Source organism: Parasteatoda tepidariorum, chromosome 5 (genome assembly GCF_982258835.1).
Source record: "Parasteatoda tepidariorum strain Cologne lab strain chromosome 5, Ptep-v5.0, whole genome shotgun sequence".
Lineage (NCBI taxonomy): Eukaryota > Metazoa > Arthropoda > Arachnida > Araneae > Theridiidae > Parasteatoda > Parasteatoda tepidariorum.
In genome coordinates this window covers 42,487,957-42,503,823 of record NC_141759.1, presented here as the reverse complement: position 1 = coordinate 42,503,823, position 15,867 = coordinate 42,487,957, and the positions used below count along the sequence as shown (strand labels likewise).

At 31.4% G+C, this 15,867-nt stretch overlaps 1 protein-coding gene across 1 annotated transcript in view; it reads right to left on the bottom strand.

Annotated features, from left to right (window-relative positions):
* LOC107451539 (acetylcholine receptor subunit beta-like 1) overlaps positions 1-15,867 on the bottom strand; it is a 130,471-nt gene that overhangs the window by 47,907 nt on the left and 66,697 nt on the right. The window contains exon 2 of the mRNA XM_021148572.4: positions 7,638-7,774. Within this exon, the coding sequence (XP_021004231.1) occupies positions 7,638-7,774 (137 nt within the window). The remainder of the gene's footprint in view (positions 1-7,637; positions 7,775-15,867) is intronic.

The following is a 15,867-nucleotide window of genomic DNA, read 5'->3' as shown; positions in this document are numbered from 1 at the left end:
ATTTAATAATATAATCGTATAATATAATTTTGAAATCAAATATATGGATTTGCACGAAAAAGAAATGTTATCTATTGATTTTAATTTTTAGTTTATTATTTTTATTTATTTAAATTACCATTGATTTAAAATTGTTTTACTCTATAGAAACGCGCTTTAAATGCACAAACATAAACAAAGCAAACAGATAGCTTTGTGCTTCAGATAGCTTTGTGATCTTTGAGCTAGTAAAAAATAATTGAATGTGCAGTATAAACTGAAACAGAACAGTTCACAGTTTTATTTGTAACAATGGCTAATGCTGAAGTCATGCGAGAAAATCATTTTCCGAACATTTCTGCCTAACGGAATAATTAAAATTTGTAAACGAGTTTTAGTATCAGCGGCTAAATTAATACCTTCGAGTTTTCAAGAGTTATAATAGTAATTACAATTGTTTTCAATAGCACAAATAGCTCTGAAGCTCTTAGAGATTTGACTGGGCGTTGTTTGACAAGGTCGGGCATAAACATAATTTTAGTAAAAAATGTACTAGGTAAAAATATATTCGACAAAAATGTATTATTAGTGAGTTCAAAAAGAAAATTGAAAAACATAATAACAAAATCCAACATTTTTTATTTAAAATGTATTAAACAAATGCATGAAACTCGAAAATGAATGAAAATAACTTGATAGTTAATATTTTTTTTCATTTTGCAAAATAATTGCATTTCGAAAGCATTTTTTTTCTCTTTACAAAGCTTTCCGAGTTTTAGAAAAAAGTAACGATTTCATTCGACATTTCCGTTACAAATACTTGTACTTTTTCCCTAAAAAAGTAACGAAAGTACAAGTAACAGTACTAAATTTAAAAAGTAACGAAGTACAAGTAAAAGTACGTACGTTTTACTTGTACCGGCGGTACAAGTAACGAAAGTAAAAGTACTGCCATATATGGTAACCACACTTGATGAAGCTTCTCTCCAATCTCAATTTCGCCCTCTGTTTTGGGAACTTTTCCCTTCCACATTGATATTTTAAATCTAATTAAAGATATGTTAATTATAGAACTAAAACTAATGGCTTTTTAATTGAAAGAGTAAATTGTTCATAGATTTACAAAAAATAATTTAATTCGTAAAAGTTTTTTTTTCCTACTATATTCGTAAATATATTTTTCTCATCTTAATAAGTGTTTTTTCCCTCAATAAAAATACTGTTTTTAAACTCAGTAGAATCTGGCTATCTTCGCGATGAAATTTCAATTGAAAAATGTAAGGATGAATTGATGATGTATCGAAGGAATCTTTAATTCAAAATTAGACACTGGCTAGCTAGAGATTCAAAACTTATCTGAAGCCTCGTGCTTGATGTTAAAGCAAGATTCAATCATTTTCTGGCATCTCCAAACAGAATTCATCTCGTTGTTACCGTCAAAAAGAATTTATCATCAGTTATAATCTTCTAACAAGATTAAAACTAGCTAGAGTACTCTTTTAGCTGAAGGTTTAAGCAGGTTTACAACGTCATTTGCAATCACTTCCCAACTGCTACGAGCAGAATTATTGCCAAATTAAATGTAACGTTTTTCAAATTTCGGACGACTTTCTGACTTACTATAGAGCTCAGATTATAAATGTACCACTATGTTTGATGGCAATACAAGTTTCAGTCATTCCGTGATTACTATAAACAAAATTTATCTCCATATCATCGCAATTTTAATCGATCACTTGTAAAAATTTTAACCACTTTTCCAAAAAACTAGAGTTTTTAAAACTCATATACCGCTCTGACAGCAATGGCAAATGAAATAAAAATTATTTTCTGACAATTTTGCCACGAGCAGATTTTATCGTCATAATATAAGAGGAAATTTATAGTCAACCAAACTTTCGACTACTAACCGATTGGTAAGAGTGCTTACATTATGAATGGATAGAACACCAAAGTCAGGCCTCACTGGCTGCGGTCTGTGTGCGAGTGGGTGACCACTTTGATCAGTCTGCAAAGGGACCGAGTGTGTGCGGTATCGATTCTCGTTAAACTGTTCTACCGTAAAGTGCTCGACTTCGCAAGCAGGCTGTCGGACTACCAAAGTAAGGGAGCCATCCCCTCTGCGAAGGATCAAAATTGTGATGGCATCTCTTCGAATTATCCTCGGGGATGCTTTCCAGACCGTCACCAATAGCCCATGGTGCAGCTCTAGTGCAACGTAAGCCAACAGCAACAACATTATAAATGGAGCTCTGTTTTGGAACCGAGATTCAATCATTTCTTGGCCATTATGTGCAAGTTTTATAGCTATATTATTGCCAGAAGCAATTTATTAACAATCCAATTTTTTCGTACAAGAAAGAGTTTTGTACAAGAAAGATAAGGGGGGGGGGAAATAATCTTTCTTTCAGTATATTAAAGAAAATTCGAATATTTCAATTATGTAATATTTTTTGACAAATTTGAAATTATGCCTCGCTAGTACGCCAATATTTCTTTGCTTTTCAACTTAACATAAAAGGTGCTTTTCTATCTTGTTAGCTAACTTGAAAGTTAAAATGTATAGTTAAATTCACGGTTAACTGTAACATACTAAAACAGGGAAAATTTACTTCAATATGTATTAAAATTCACTGCAACATATTAAACCTGTGTAGCATGAGTGGTAATCGATGTATAAAAGTAGAAAAATTGACTAATACCCATAGAATGAAGAAAAGAAAGTTAATTTTTTAAAAAATGTCGTCTAATTTTATTTAATTGCAAATGCGAGTTTGTAAATGATACGGATAAAAATAATTTTTTTTAACATAGTAGAAGGAAATTGCGTTACAAAAATTCATTTCTTACTCAAATTTTTTTTAAAAAAAAAACAGAGGTTTTTGGATCATAAAACACGCAATATAGATACACAAAACTTAATTATGTTAAAAAAAGGGAAACTAATAAATAAAATGCAACAAAATAATTTTTTATGGTATACTTTTATGCTGTATTTAATATAATTTATAAAAATATTGCAGACTATTGATTAGTATTTATGATCAATTTCATAATATGAGTAACTTTCATTTACTTTAAATAAAAATATTAAAAAAATTTAATAAAATAAACAATTATGGAACTTGTACAATGCGAAAAAAAACGAAACACACTGAATAACTTTCGATCCAATGATCGGCTCTATCTCAATGGTTCAAGATAGTGACTTCAAATATGCAAATTAATTAGTGCAGCCGATATATTAAGTTACAAAATGAGGCACATAAACATACTTTCTCTAAATAAATATGCCTTTTGTTTCAAGGGATTCGGATTTCTGACCCCAAAATTATAGGGGGCTGCAGCAATCGGGGGAATATGGTCGCAAAACAAATTTTTCAAGAGAGCGTTTCAAACTTTGGATCCCTTAATGTTAATTTCATTTCTAGCGAAATTCGCCATATCTCGAGAACTTCTTAAGACGTTCACGCCGGGAAAAGTGAAAATACTGGTACGGAAAAGATAAAATACTGGTAGAAGAACTATTTCAATATTAGATAATATTCAGGAGGAGTTAACCTATTCTCAACAATAACAATTCACTGTTAGGAAATTTATCACGGCGAAGAAGCAATTCAATATAAAAATTGCATCCGTTAAAAACAATTGGTAGTTATAGATTTTTATTATTCCCGGAAAAAAACTAAAAAATGAAATTTATTGTTACCAATTTTTACTCCGGTGCGCTGCCAAGATGAGACAATCTAGCGTGATCCACCGTTGGGTCACCCTGGGGTAAAAGTGTTAAATGGATTTAATTTAATGAGACATGATAAAATAATGTTCTTCATAATCAAGGACTGCGTAGCTATCCTTTTATTAAACACCGAAGAGTTTTCAGATTTAAGAATCATTTACAGGGAAGTAAAATTCTAATTAACTCTAATTTTCAATAGAAACTGGTAGTAATTTTAATTTACTAGCATAATTTTATTGGAGTAAATTAATATAACACAGTATTCAACAAAGTAAAATTAACATTAAGTGGTCCAAATTTTGGATCACTCTTCACACCAAACTATGGGAACCATATTCCCCCGATTGCAGCTATCCCTCCATAGTTAGGGGGTTGGAAATCCAAAGCAGTCGAAAAAAGGTATACTTATTCAGATAAAGTATATTTTTGTGTCTAGTTTAGAAACTTAAAATATCGTCTGCACTAGTCAATTAGCATATTTAAGATTACCCCTTTGAATCATTAAGAAAGAGTCCTAGAATGTGAAGATCCGATCATTAAATTTATTTTAAAATTTATTCTAAGTGGCCCATTTTTTTTTTCTGAGCACTGTACATAAAGATTTTGCTTTTCCTCCCTCCTCAAAATTTATAATCTATTTCAACGAGCGTAACTTTAACCGAAACTGTTTTAACCACCCAATGAATGATGACGCTGACAAAATAAGACCTTTATTTTTTCTCCCACCTTTTAATTTCTATTTCATTTGCTTTGAGTAAATACTTCACTTGTGTTAATTTTCAGTTTAAGTTTTAATTAAATTCTTTTTTTTTTCTTTGTTCTAAACGCTCTTTTTTTCGTAGAATTATTTCTGTTTATTTATTTTGCTGCGGAGGAAAAAAAAATTTGAGTCGCACTCAAATTTTTTCGAGCACCCTTTATTATCTGTGATCGTTATTATTTTGTAAGAGAAAACGTATGCTGTGACTTCTAATCGTAAAAGTGTGGTACCATAAAAATAAAAAAAATCTTGTTAGCATCAACGTAAATGTTAAATTTACGTTGATGCTAACCTTGAAACGTTTGAACCCTTGAATCGTATGAACGAATTCGTTTGAACCCTGTGAATACTGTTATGCCCAGAGTTGTCACACTCCTATGTGTCCATTTAATGCCCAGTGGACACATTCCTTCAATTAAATTCATTATTGATTTTTTGAAAAAAGATAAAGTATAAGTGTAATAAGCACATTCATTCCCAATAACTCCGTTTAAAAGCGCTGAATAAAAATAGTCTGAAATGTCAATAAAGAAACAAATTAAAAGTATTCGCTTTCACTATAAAAACAGTGTTTTTTACTTTGCTGATTAAGAATCAAGGATTTTGTCAAGAAATATACCTAGCGATAAAACAGAGGTTCTATGGAATGGTTAGTAAGATTCCAAACGCTATGATTTTTCATTTTTGTTTTAACCAGAAGGATTTTAAAAACCTGTAATTAATTACATTTAAGTCAAATAAATATTCCTTTATTTTTTCAATATTTCGTTTGGTTTCATGAAATTAAAGTAAAATGCAATGAAAAATAAATGGCAAATTTTTTTAAAAAATTTATAATTTTCATAATATTAAATAAATTATGAAAATAACATGTATTTATGAAAACATTGCATAAGTACTTCCTATCGAATTTTTTAAATCAAAATAGAATAACCGAATTTGAAAAATATTCTCCCTTTAAAATTTTTAACGCCTATAGAAATTCTTTATACTTTTCACTTAAACGGAAACCAAAATTAGGTATATTTTATTCATTTTCAACTTCTGTGTGTGCACCGAAGACAAATTCAGAAACAAACTACATTCAATTCCAACAATGCGAGTTCAACTTTCTGACATAAAATCAAGTTTAATATTATTTATAAAAAGATGAAGAAAAAAATGCACTCCATTTACAATTTTATTTTATTTTATATTATATTTATATTTTGATATTTATTTATATTTTGATACTTATTTATATTTATATATTTTCATTGTTTATAGTTATATATTTATATTTATCTTTTGATATTTTCATTGATTATAGTTATATATTTATATTTATATTTTGATATTTATTTATATTTGATACTTATTTATATTCATATATTTTTATTGATTATATTTATATATTTATATTTTATTTTATATTTATATTTTGAGTTTGCGACTACCAATGTTCAACTTCGTAGCCTTGTAATTATGACCCCAATCCAGAAGACAAGGGAACTCCTGGATCAAGTATTGGAAGAAATTCGCTTTTGTGGTGGACTTTTAGATGGAATAATTCCGCATTTGAGGTACATGGAGAGGAAAACCACGAAAATCTCCCACGGATAGCCTGACGGAAAGGGGACTCTAACCCACGATCCGTCTACCCTGATGATATTTCTTATCAGCACTCTGTTCGGTATGAGTCGGGGTGGAAATTCGTATCTATCAGCCATCACTGGGATTCGAACCGGGGCACCTTACTGGGAGGTGAGTGCTCAATCCTCTGAGTCAACACGGCTCACATTCCGCTTGTTAAATGTTTTAAAAATAAAATAGTCTTTCATTGGTTTTTAGATTCACAATTGTCTTTTAATTTCTAAAATAAAGTCGATCATTTAGAATTTGATAGACAAAAAAAAAGGGGGGGGGGAATTTAAATCACTCCTATAGATAAGAATGTTATCTACAAAAATTATATTTAGTTTTTTAAAAAAAACATTGATAAAAGTATCACAAATCTGGGAAATGTTTTTGCAATATTCAAATGAGACAAATGTAAACGTTTTACAGAAGCCTTTGAGAAAATTAAGTTATACTTTATGATTATTTCTGTATCGTAAACAACTCTGACTTATATAGTTTATATTTGTATTTGATACTGTTACCCATAATTGTAAACGAGTAACAAGTTTATCGCCGTTACTTTCACAAATACTGCATACAAATCTTTTAACCTGTTTTTTATCTCAACTATCAGATGCCAGCATTTCAGATGCTTTAATAACTGCATAAGATTTCAAGCCATCGGATGTTTTCAGTCAGATGTTTTCAGTCTTAGATGTTTTTCAAATGTTCTAATACTGCATAAAAATCAGTTAACCGGTTTTATATTTGGATAAAGCCTTTTTCTAAATAATTAGTAACTGTTTTCTAACAGTTCTTAAATTATAGTTTCTGAATTATTTTTTTAGCAAAATGTGGTTATAAATATTAATATGCTGGTGACTAGCTACCGGTAAAATAATGGTACCTTTTTTATCAAAAAAGAAAAGAGAGCACAAGATTATTCACTATAAGGGTTCATTTTGCAAAACCGAGAACAATCAGCCTACCATAACATATCAATCACATGAATATTTATATAATGACTATATGTTGTTGTAGTTCATTTTCGTCGCACTAGAGCGGCACAATGGGCTATTGGCGACGGTCTGGGAAACAAACCTGAGGATGATCCGAAGATAAGCCATCACAATTTTGATCCTCTGCAGAGGGAATGGCACCCCCGCTTCGGTAGCCCGACGACCTGCACGCGAAGTCGAGCACTTTATGGTAGAACAGTTTAACGAGGACCGATACCGCACACTCTTGGTCCCTACGCAGACTGATCCAAGTGGTCACCCACCCGCACACTGACAGCAGCCAGTGATGCTTGACTTCAGTGATCTGCTGGGAACCAACAATCAGTCCGCTGCGGGACAATGACTGTATGTAAATGATCGTCCAAATGCACTATAGAAAAATCTTTTATTTCCTTTTTTCCCCTTTCAAAATGGTTGAAAGCAGAAAATGCCTTAAACTACTTAAAACTATAGAATAATTGAAAGAATAGTAATTATAGAACAGTGAGTTGAAAATTAGCGTCCAATGAAATGAAATATTTAAAAAAAAATGAGTACTTACAACGTTGATGAGCTGAATGAAGGAGAGGCCAAACTCTACGACCACCGTCTGATTCATAACTTCGACGGGACGGATGAGCTTGTTATAGTCCCGGAAGAGGTCGCGTACCAAGCGCTCCTCGTCCTCAGAACTCCGCACTGAAACAAAACAAGAAGCCTCATCAATAACAATGTAACCTTATAGCCTAAATTTTAATTATTAACCACTTGAGCTAAAAAGAAATTCGCTGATAAATTCATCGACTACAAATCTCTGTGGGGAGTTAAATTATTGATAAAGAATAACATCTATTCCTTATAGAAATATATACGAAGATCTTAGTGGAAGAACCAGATAAGTGAAATTTTCAGAGAGGTCATAATCAGGGAATCATAGATGTATTAGAAGGTGAGACTAATGATTCTTTGTCTTATTTTATTTACCAGTACCTGATTTGAAATAAAAACCATGCAGGCATACTCAAAACTAATTTGGATAAGTTATGCGGCCATTAAAGTGAAAGAAAAAACAATTCTCATCAATCCAATCCAATGCCCACCTGGAGAATCACCTTTCATAATACAGGCATCTGAAGGGCAGATTTGTTGGCCACTCTTTCAGGGGCACCATATTAGGTGGGCCAACGTTGCTCCCACAGTATGGACAGATAGTACAGAGAATGAAAAAACATACATGCATTGGCCGGGATTCGAACCCAGAACCTTTCTGTGCAAGGTCGGTTCCCTGATCCCTACACAGTCCGATCAGCTGTTAAGAAAACGTACCAGACCCATTTTATACTAATAGATATTAGCAAAGACTCAAAAATTAATTTACTGCTTGCATTAAAACCTTCGATGTTTTTGTTTTCTTCACCAAACTTCACACTTTTTTTCTTCACAATACTTAATAATTTAAAAACATGTCTTTAATTATGAAGTCTCTTGCTTATAATATTTAACTTCAAATTAAGAATGTAAATTTTTTGGTACAAAACATTTGTCGAAACATCTCATATATATTTCTATATTTCTATTGCTTTTTAATACTTCTATTGCTTTTTAAAATTTCGCATTTCAATCTTACGATTTAATGTAAAAAAATTTGGAATTGATATTAGAAAATATTTTCAAAATAGGAGGATATAATATTTGTGTGATATATTTCAAAACATTAAATATTTGTCGACGTGAGTTTAATTATATGTGGTAAAACTTTTGTTGGAGTAAACAGAATAAGTTCTGAATAGTAAACATTTGAAAATCCGGAAATAAACTACTCAAACCAGTTGAATTTTGCGGTAACCGTGGGTAATATTGCATGTTATTCTTTCGCTGTAATTTCCTGTCAGCAGATATGAAACTATTCTTATATAGCATATATTTTACTGATAAGTTTATTGCATTCAGTTGGGATATTTTTCATTTGCAGTTTAACGTGTCTGGTAAAAACTGCGAATTTCGGGCTAGATAATAAATTTTAAAAAAAAGATTAAAAATTTGTTTATTTGATTTAAAAACTGGATTTGTTTTGTTCTTATAAAAATCTTTGATAGACAGTCGGAAAACGGTTTATCAGGGTTAACACTTTATTCGTTTAATAGAGGGTACTATGCAAAGCCGGGGATAAGAATTAAAAATACTTCATCACATTATAGTAGTGTTCTAATTAGCATTACAAAATTAATTAATTAGAAATTGTACGCATTTTATTTATCTGCTAAAAATACAGTGTAAATTGAGAATGAATTAGCTAATTCCAATTCGGTTCTTAAAAATCCCTCTTCCTGATAGTATCCTACAATTGATACTTTTGAAAAATTGTATCCCCAAAATATCTCTCAAAATAAAAAATATCAAAAATAGTTGGTTTGTATCTTTCCTCCGCATTTTTAGAATACAATGCAATAAATTTTCTCATACATAACTTTCTGCAGTTAATGGCAAATGAAATTAATGACAAAAGTTATTGCAAATTGAACCAAGGTCGTGTGGCTAAAGAAAACTTGTGCAAATTACTAGTAAACGTAAGATTACATCGTTTTTTAAATCGAAAATGGAGGCTTGGCAAGACAAAAAATTTTCTCCTTATCTTGTTTTTTAATATTTTATCTGAAAAATATTATGTGTTATAAATGTTATCTTGTAAATTACAATAGGTTTTCAATACGCTCTCTAATAAGTCAGTAAAAAAAAGTAAAGCATTCCAGCAACAGCCCAAAGCCGGCGTTTATGTCCATGTAGGCCAGAGGTGCCATGGAGATTAACACGTTCACGCCGGGAAAAGTGAAAATACTTGTACGGGAAAAGAGAAAATAGAAGAACTATTTCAATACTAGATAATATTCGGGAGGAATTAAACTATTCTCAACAATAACAATTCACTGCACGGAAATTTATCTCGGCGAAGAAGCAATTCAATATAAAAATTGCATCCGTTAAAAACAATTGGTAGTTATGGATTTTTATTACTCCCGGAAAAAAACTAAAAAATGAAATTTATTGTTACCAGTTTTTACTCTGGTGCGCTGCCAAGATGAGACAATCTAGCGTGACCCACCGGTGGGTCACCCCGGCGTGAACGTGTTAAGGATTCACAATTTCGTGACCAGCGGAATGATTGTGGCAATGGTGATAGCATTGCGCTGAAGCGGCATTTATTTCCCCAACAAGCTGGTACCCATTGACCTGAAGATAGATGAGCTTCAAGCCACTAAAAGGAATCGAAACCTAGTTCTTCACAATGACTGTTCAGTACTTTAACCACTGAGCCATAGCTGCTCTCAACAAGTCAGTATATATGCTTATAAAATCTTCGTATAATGTCATCGTATTTTATGTAGATGAAACTAGTATATTGTTATATTTATGTATATTTTATTGTGCCATGCATATTATTAGATATATTTACATGATCATTCATCTCAATTTATGTTCTTTTAATCCTACTGAAGATGGAAATCGGTTCGATTGGAGCCTTCAACAACGGAGGCAAATCGATCTATCAAATCACATTACAAACAAATACTTTCTCGATCATTACTCATTTCTAGTTTAACCAGCAGGTTCAATACTAAAATGCTGTTAACCACTTTTAATTAAACATGGAAATTAAATCTCATCATAAGGATATTAAATATCATTGAATTTACAAAAATAGCTCGCTTCTTTCTGATTTAATTTAGGTTTCTAACTATCAAAAATGCAGCCTAATTAAATATTGACGCACCAGAATCGTAAAATCCGTCTAAACATAGTACTCAATAGTTACAGTCTTATAATTATCTTCACTCACGAATGAAAAACATGGTATTCGGCGAAAGTTGGACCAGAAATAGTTAGTTATTAGGTAATTATTATCAGTTTGGGTGTGGTACACTTGAAATGACTTGAAAATCGACCTGTTCAGCAGTAGACGTTGACATGTTGCTAATATATCATACCGATACGATTTAGAAGCATATGCACGACGTACGATTTAGATAATTGCGTAAAATTTTAAACAAAGCGTTATTCCGAGTCTCAAACAAAAGTTAGCTAGCAAAGAAACAAGTAAAACATAACAGAATAAGTTCCTTAACAAACATGATATATTAAATATTCAGTGCATTATTTTAACCGCTATATCCTTACGCAGGGTGTTCAAAAATTATCTTGAAAACTAGTTAACTGATTCACTTAAATAAAAACTTAACGCCTGTACACAGCGATCGTTTCTTCTGCGTGGATCTGTGTCTGAAAACGCTTTCTAATTTATCTACTGGAACGTTCTGAATACAATGCCTCTTCAATCAAAGATGGCACAATTATGGTGAGAAACGATATAGGTCAGAGGTTCCCAATTTTTCTTTACAATGGAACCCTATTTGTTCAACCTCCTTTAGATGGAGCACCTACTCAATAAATGAAGTATATAAGGCAATTGTGGATTTATTGGTTTATTAAGGACCATTTTGAAATATTTTTAAAAAGGAATGAAGTTTTTCATCGGTTTACCAATTAATAATCTAAATTTGTTTTCATGCCCGACAGTTAAATTCACAGTCCTAGAGATGTACTTAGTCTAAGTAAGAATTTGAGTTTGGTGAACAGTGCGCCAAAAAAAACGGACCACCCTAAATAACTTTTGATCTAATGATCGAATTTTAGCGTTCTAGGACTCATTCTTAATGGTTCCAGGGGATGACCTCAAATATGCTAATTAATTAGAGCAGGCGATATTTTAAGTTAGGAAATACTTTTTTCTTTAGACGGAATCAGATTTCTGTCCCCCAAAATGTAGAGGGTAGTCCCAATCTGGGAAATATGATCCCCATAATTTGATCCGGAGAGCGATCCAAAGCTTGGACGTCATAATGTTAATTTTATTTTTTGCATATATCGCCATATTTCAAGAACTTTTTAAACGAATTGAAAAAATTTTACATACAATTATAAAATTCGTTTAGCCAAAGGTAATTTTATGCAAAAAATAAATTTTAATTACATTTATTATTTTTTTCGTTTTATTTAATAATAGTTGAATAAATTTTGAACTATAAGGTATACAATTTTAAATTATGTACTTTTAGATGGTAAAATACAAAATTTGAGTGAAATCAGTTGAATATTTTCTAAGAAATCAAAATTAAAATATGTCGTATACTTGAAACTCGATTTCTCAGTAACAATTCAACCGATTTCGCTCAAATTTCGTATTAAATTTTGTTTAAAATTATTTAAAATTAATTAAGGTGATATAAAAAATTACAAAACTTACAATTCAAAATATTTTCGCCTATTATTAAATAAAATAATTAAAAATAATAAATATTAACTAAAATTTGTTTTTTGCTTGGAATTATCTTTGGATAAATAAATTTTATAATTGTGTGCAAAAATTTTTCAATTTACTTAATTTCTCGAGATATGGCAAAATAAGGAAAAAATTAACAATAGGTCCAAACTTTGGATAGCTCTCCTGATCAAAATATGGAAACCATATTTCTCAGATTGCGGCTATCGCCTATATTTTGGGGATTAGGAATCTGAATCCATTGAAAAATAGGTATGTTTCTTCAGAGAATAAAATCTTTGTTGAATAAAGTCAGTCTTAGTGTCTGACATCGTAACTTAAAATATCGTCTGAAATTAATTAATTATCTGATTTGAGGTCACCCCCTTGAACCATCAATTTTGAATTCTAGAACGTGAAGATCCGTTATTTAAATCAAAAATTATTCAGAGTGGTCCGTTTTTTTTTTTTGGCGCACTGTACGTACGTAAGTTGAAAATGAATAGAATTTTCCTAATTATGGCTTTCTTTGAGAAATGAAAAAGAATTACTTGAAACCTGAAAAAGGGTTATAAGCGAAAAATGTAATGAATTTAGTTTTTTTTTTTTTTTTTTTTTTTTTTTTTTTTTTTTTGAAAAGTGCAATGATTGAAGTGAAAAAGTGTATTTTTTATAAATTTTCATTAAAGCATGTCCTTTTAATAACGGTCGGGATAGCCTGCTCGGTAGGGCGCTGGGCCCATGTCCGAGAGCCGAAGCCACCCCGCCAGCCGAAGACTCTCCGTGTAGTAAAGTGACTGATGCAAGTTTAATCTGTCGAGTCGCAAAAGTCCTCCATGTTCCCATAAAAATTCAATACCTCTGCGGGTACTGGATTGGAGATCGATCGTTTTCTGATTCAGGTCAAAATTACGATCACCACATGTGGATGAATGAATAGATGTATGAATAGGTCCGCCCTATAAACTGGTTCGACATATGGTGTGGCAGAAGTCGAATTCTTGGCCATAGATGGAGCCACTGAAAAAAAAAGAAACGCACACTCTGCCTAAAAATTTGCTCGGTTTCACCAAGCAGGCTTGCCCGTGTGGCAAGTGGTATTGGAAACAACAGCAACAACCTTTTAATAATTTAGTCAGTATTACATTATTAAAAAGACTATACATTTTTTTAAAAGAAAAAACTGTCTTTCCTTTCTATGGGCATTTTATTTTTAATATTTTCATAAAGGCGAATGAAATATAAAATAAATAACTGATTATTGGTTGCATTTTAACCCACAGGCGGTTAAGCAAAAGGGAAAAATTGGGAGAATGTTTTTCCCCATACTCTATTTCCCTATATAATAAAATGGAAAAACTGGTTATGCTATGCCGAAAAAATGCAAGTTAAAATACGACTTTTTACGTGCAGACCCGTCATTGAGTTAATATTAGTATAGGTTCTAAAAATAATTTCTGGTTTAAAGGAGCCTTTTGGTTCTTCAGAAGACTAAATAGGAATGGCTAATTTAGGCAAATCTCTATGTTAATGTTGAACATTTATTATTATATTTAAGAATATAATATTCATGTATATAATAATTCGTGTTTATTACACAGATTACGTCATTTTGTGTCCTTAATCCTGCTGAATTTCTTTGTATCCAATATTTCACTTTAACGCGAATAAAAGGTAAAATTGGAATAAAAACTTGCAATAAATATTCAAAACGCACTCCAGTAAGCCAGCATCTAGACTTAAAAAATCTGGATATAGAAAAAAACGATATATTTTACGATGTCAACTTTAGATAGTATCTAAGGTACTTTTTTTTTTGCTTTATATTTCGATGCCGAAAGGCGAACCCATCGATCAACAAGTCCTATAGCCTTCTTCCACTCAAAAATATTTCCCTGCAGAAAAGAAAAAGGGGATTTCAAAGAATTTAAGCCCTTCATCCAGGAGAAAGTTTTTTTTTTTACACGCGAGATTTCTCTAGATTTTCGAAGTTTAAAAGAAAAATTTCGCTGAAGAAATGGAATAAAAAGAAATATTTTGAGGGAATTATTTTCTGTGTCACTGATTTAAAGCTTACTTTTTATTAGTAAAAGCTTTTCAAAAAAAAAGTATTCTTAAACCTTCAGATTGTAATTTTTTTCATGAAGTTTGACTCTCTATTTTTAAAAAAAAAACTCATTCATCTCATCTTATGTATGAATTCTATTCTTTAGAAAACTGTGAATTTGAACAACAAATTATTTTCTTTCCTTAACTTAATGCAAAGAAATATTAAATTTAAAAAATCTACTGTGATACATTTAAGAACGTATCGTTCGCTAAAGCGTATAAGCATACATATGCAGGCTTGTGTGCTCATCACAAATTACAGCTAATAAGCTTTTGCGAAGAAAGAACAAAGAGCACAAATAGGAGAAGAACATAACAAAAATACATCCAATTTTGCAACTGGATTCGAACTCGAAACCACCATGCTATAGGCCAGTGTTTCCCAAACTTATGACTTTGGTGTACCTTTTCTAAATTTTTCGTAACGCTGTGTACCACAAATAAAGAAATTAATGTATTTTTTACTATAAAAAAATTGCACAAAAGTTAAAAATCACAACTGGCTGTTGACACCACTAATTAATAACTGTTAACTCTGCAAGAAATAGCCAATAGAAAAATACGTATTTGTAAATTTTCATGGCTAGCTTTGTTTTTAAATAAACTTTTTTGATATTTTCGTTTGTTACAAGTTATTTCGCATAAGAACGTGTACCCCTGCTAAACTGTTCCTGTACCCCTGGGGGTACGCGAAACACTGCTATAGACCATAGGGTGTTTGACGGTTCCGCGAAACCCCCATAGTAAATCCCAGCGAGCCAACTTTCTACGCTTTTGAGAAAAATGTCTTCTAGTGGCAGCTAAGCTTATGTATTAATGCATGGTTCTTTATTCTGTAAATTTGAATTAAAGTTATTTTCGACACCACTCTAAGTAAATGGTTCAAAAGTTAATGTGAAACGCCACTTTGTTCCGTCTCCCGCGGGCTGAGAGCTTTTAAAATGTTGGCACAATTACCAGAAAACTTTGATTTTTCGTTGTCTATCACTCCATAAAAGTTTTTGCAAATGGCGTAGTAGCTGCAGGGATGCCACAGGTGACCGAAAATGGAAAACGCTGTAAAAAGAGATTTAAAATAGCAACTTTTTTTCTAGCATATTTCTCTCAGTTTACTATTCAAGTTGATTGAAAAGAAATGTTTCGCTTTAAATATGATTAATTTACAATGCATGTTATGGTGGTCGTTACGATAGAATAATTATCTAAACAAAAATAAGTGGAGGGTTTTTACCACTTCGTATATGTTTAATCGCCTATGGCATCCCTGTAGTTGGCAGCCCTGATTGAATTGAGTTTTGTTTTCGAAAATTTTATTTTACTGTGATTATACCCCCCACATATAAATAAATCAAACAATTACATTAATCTC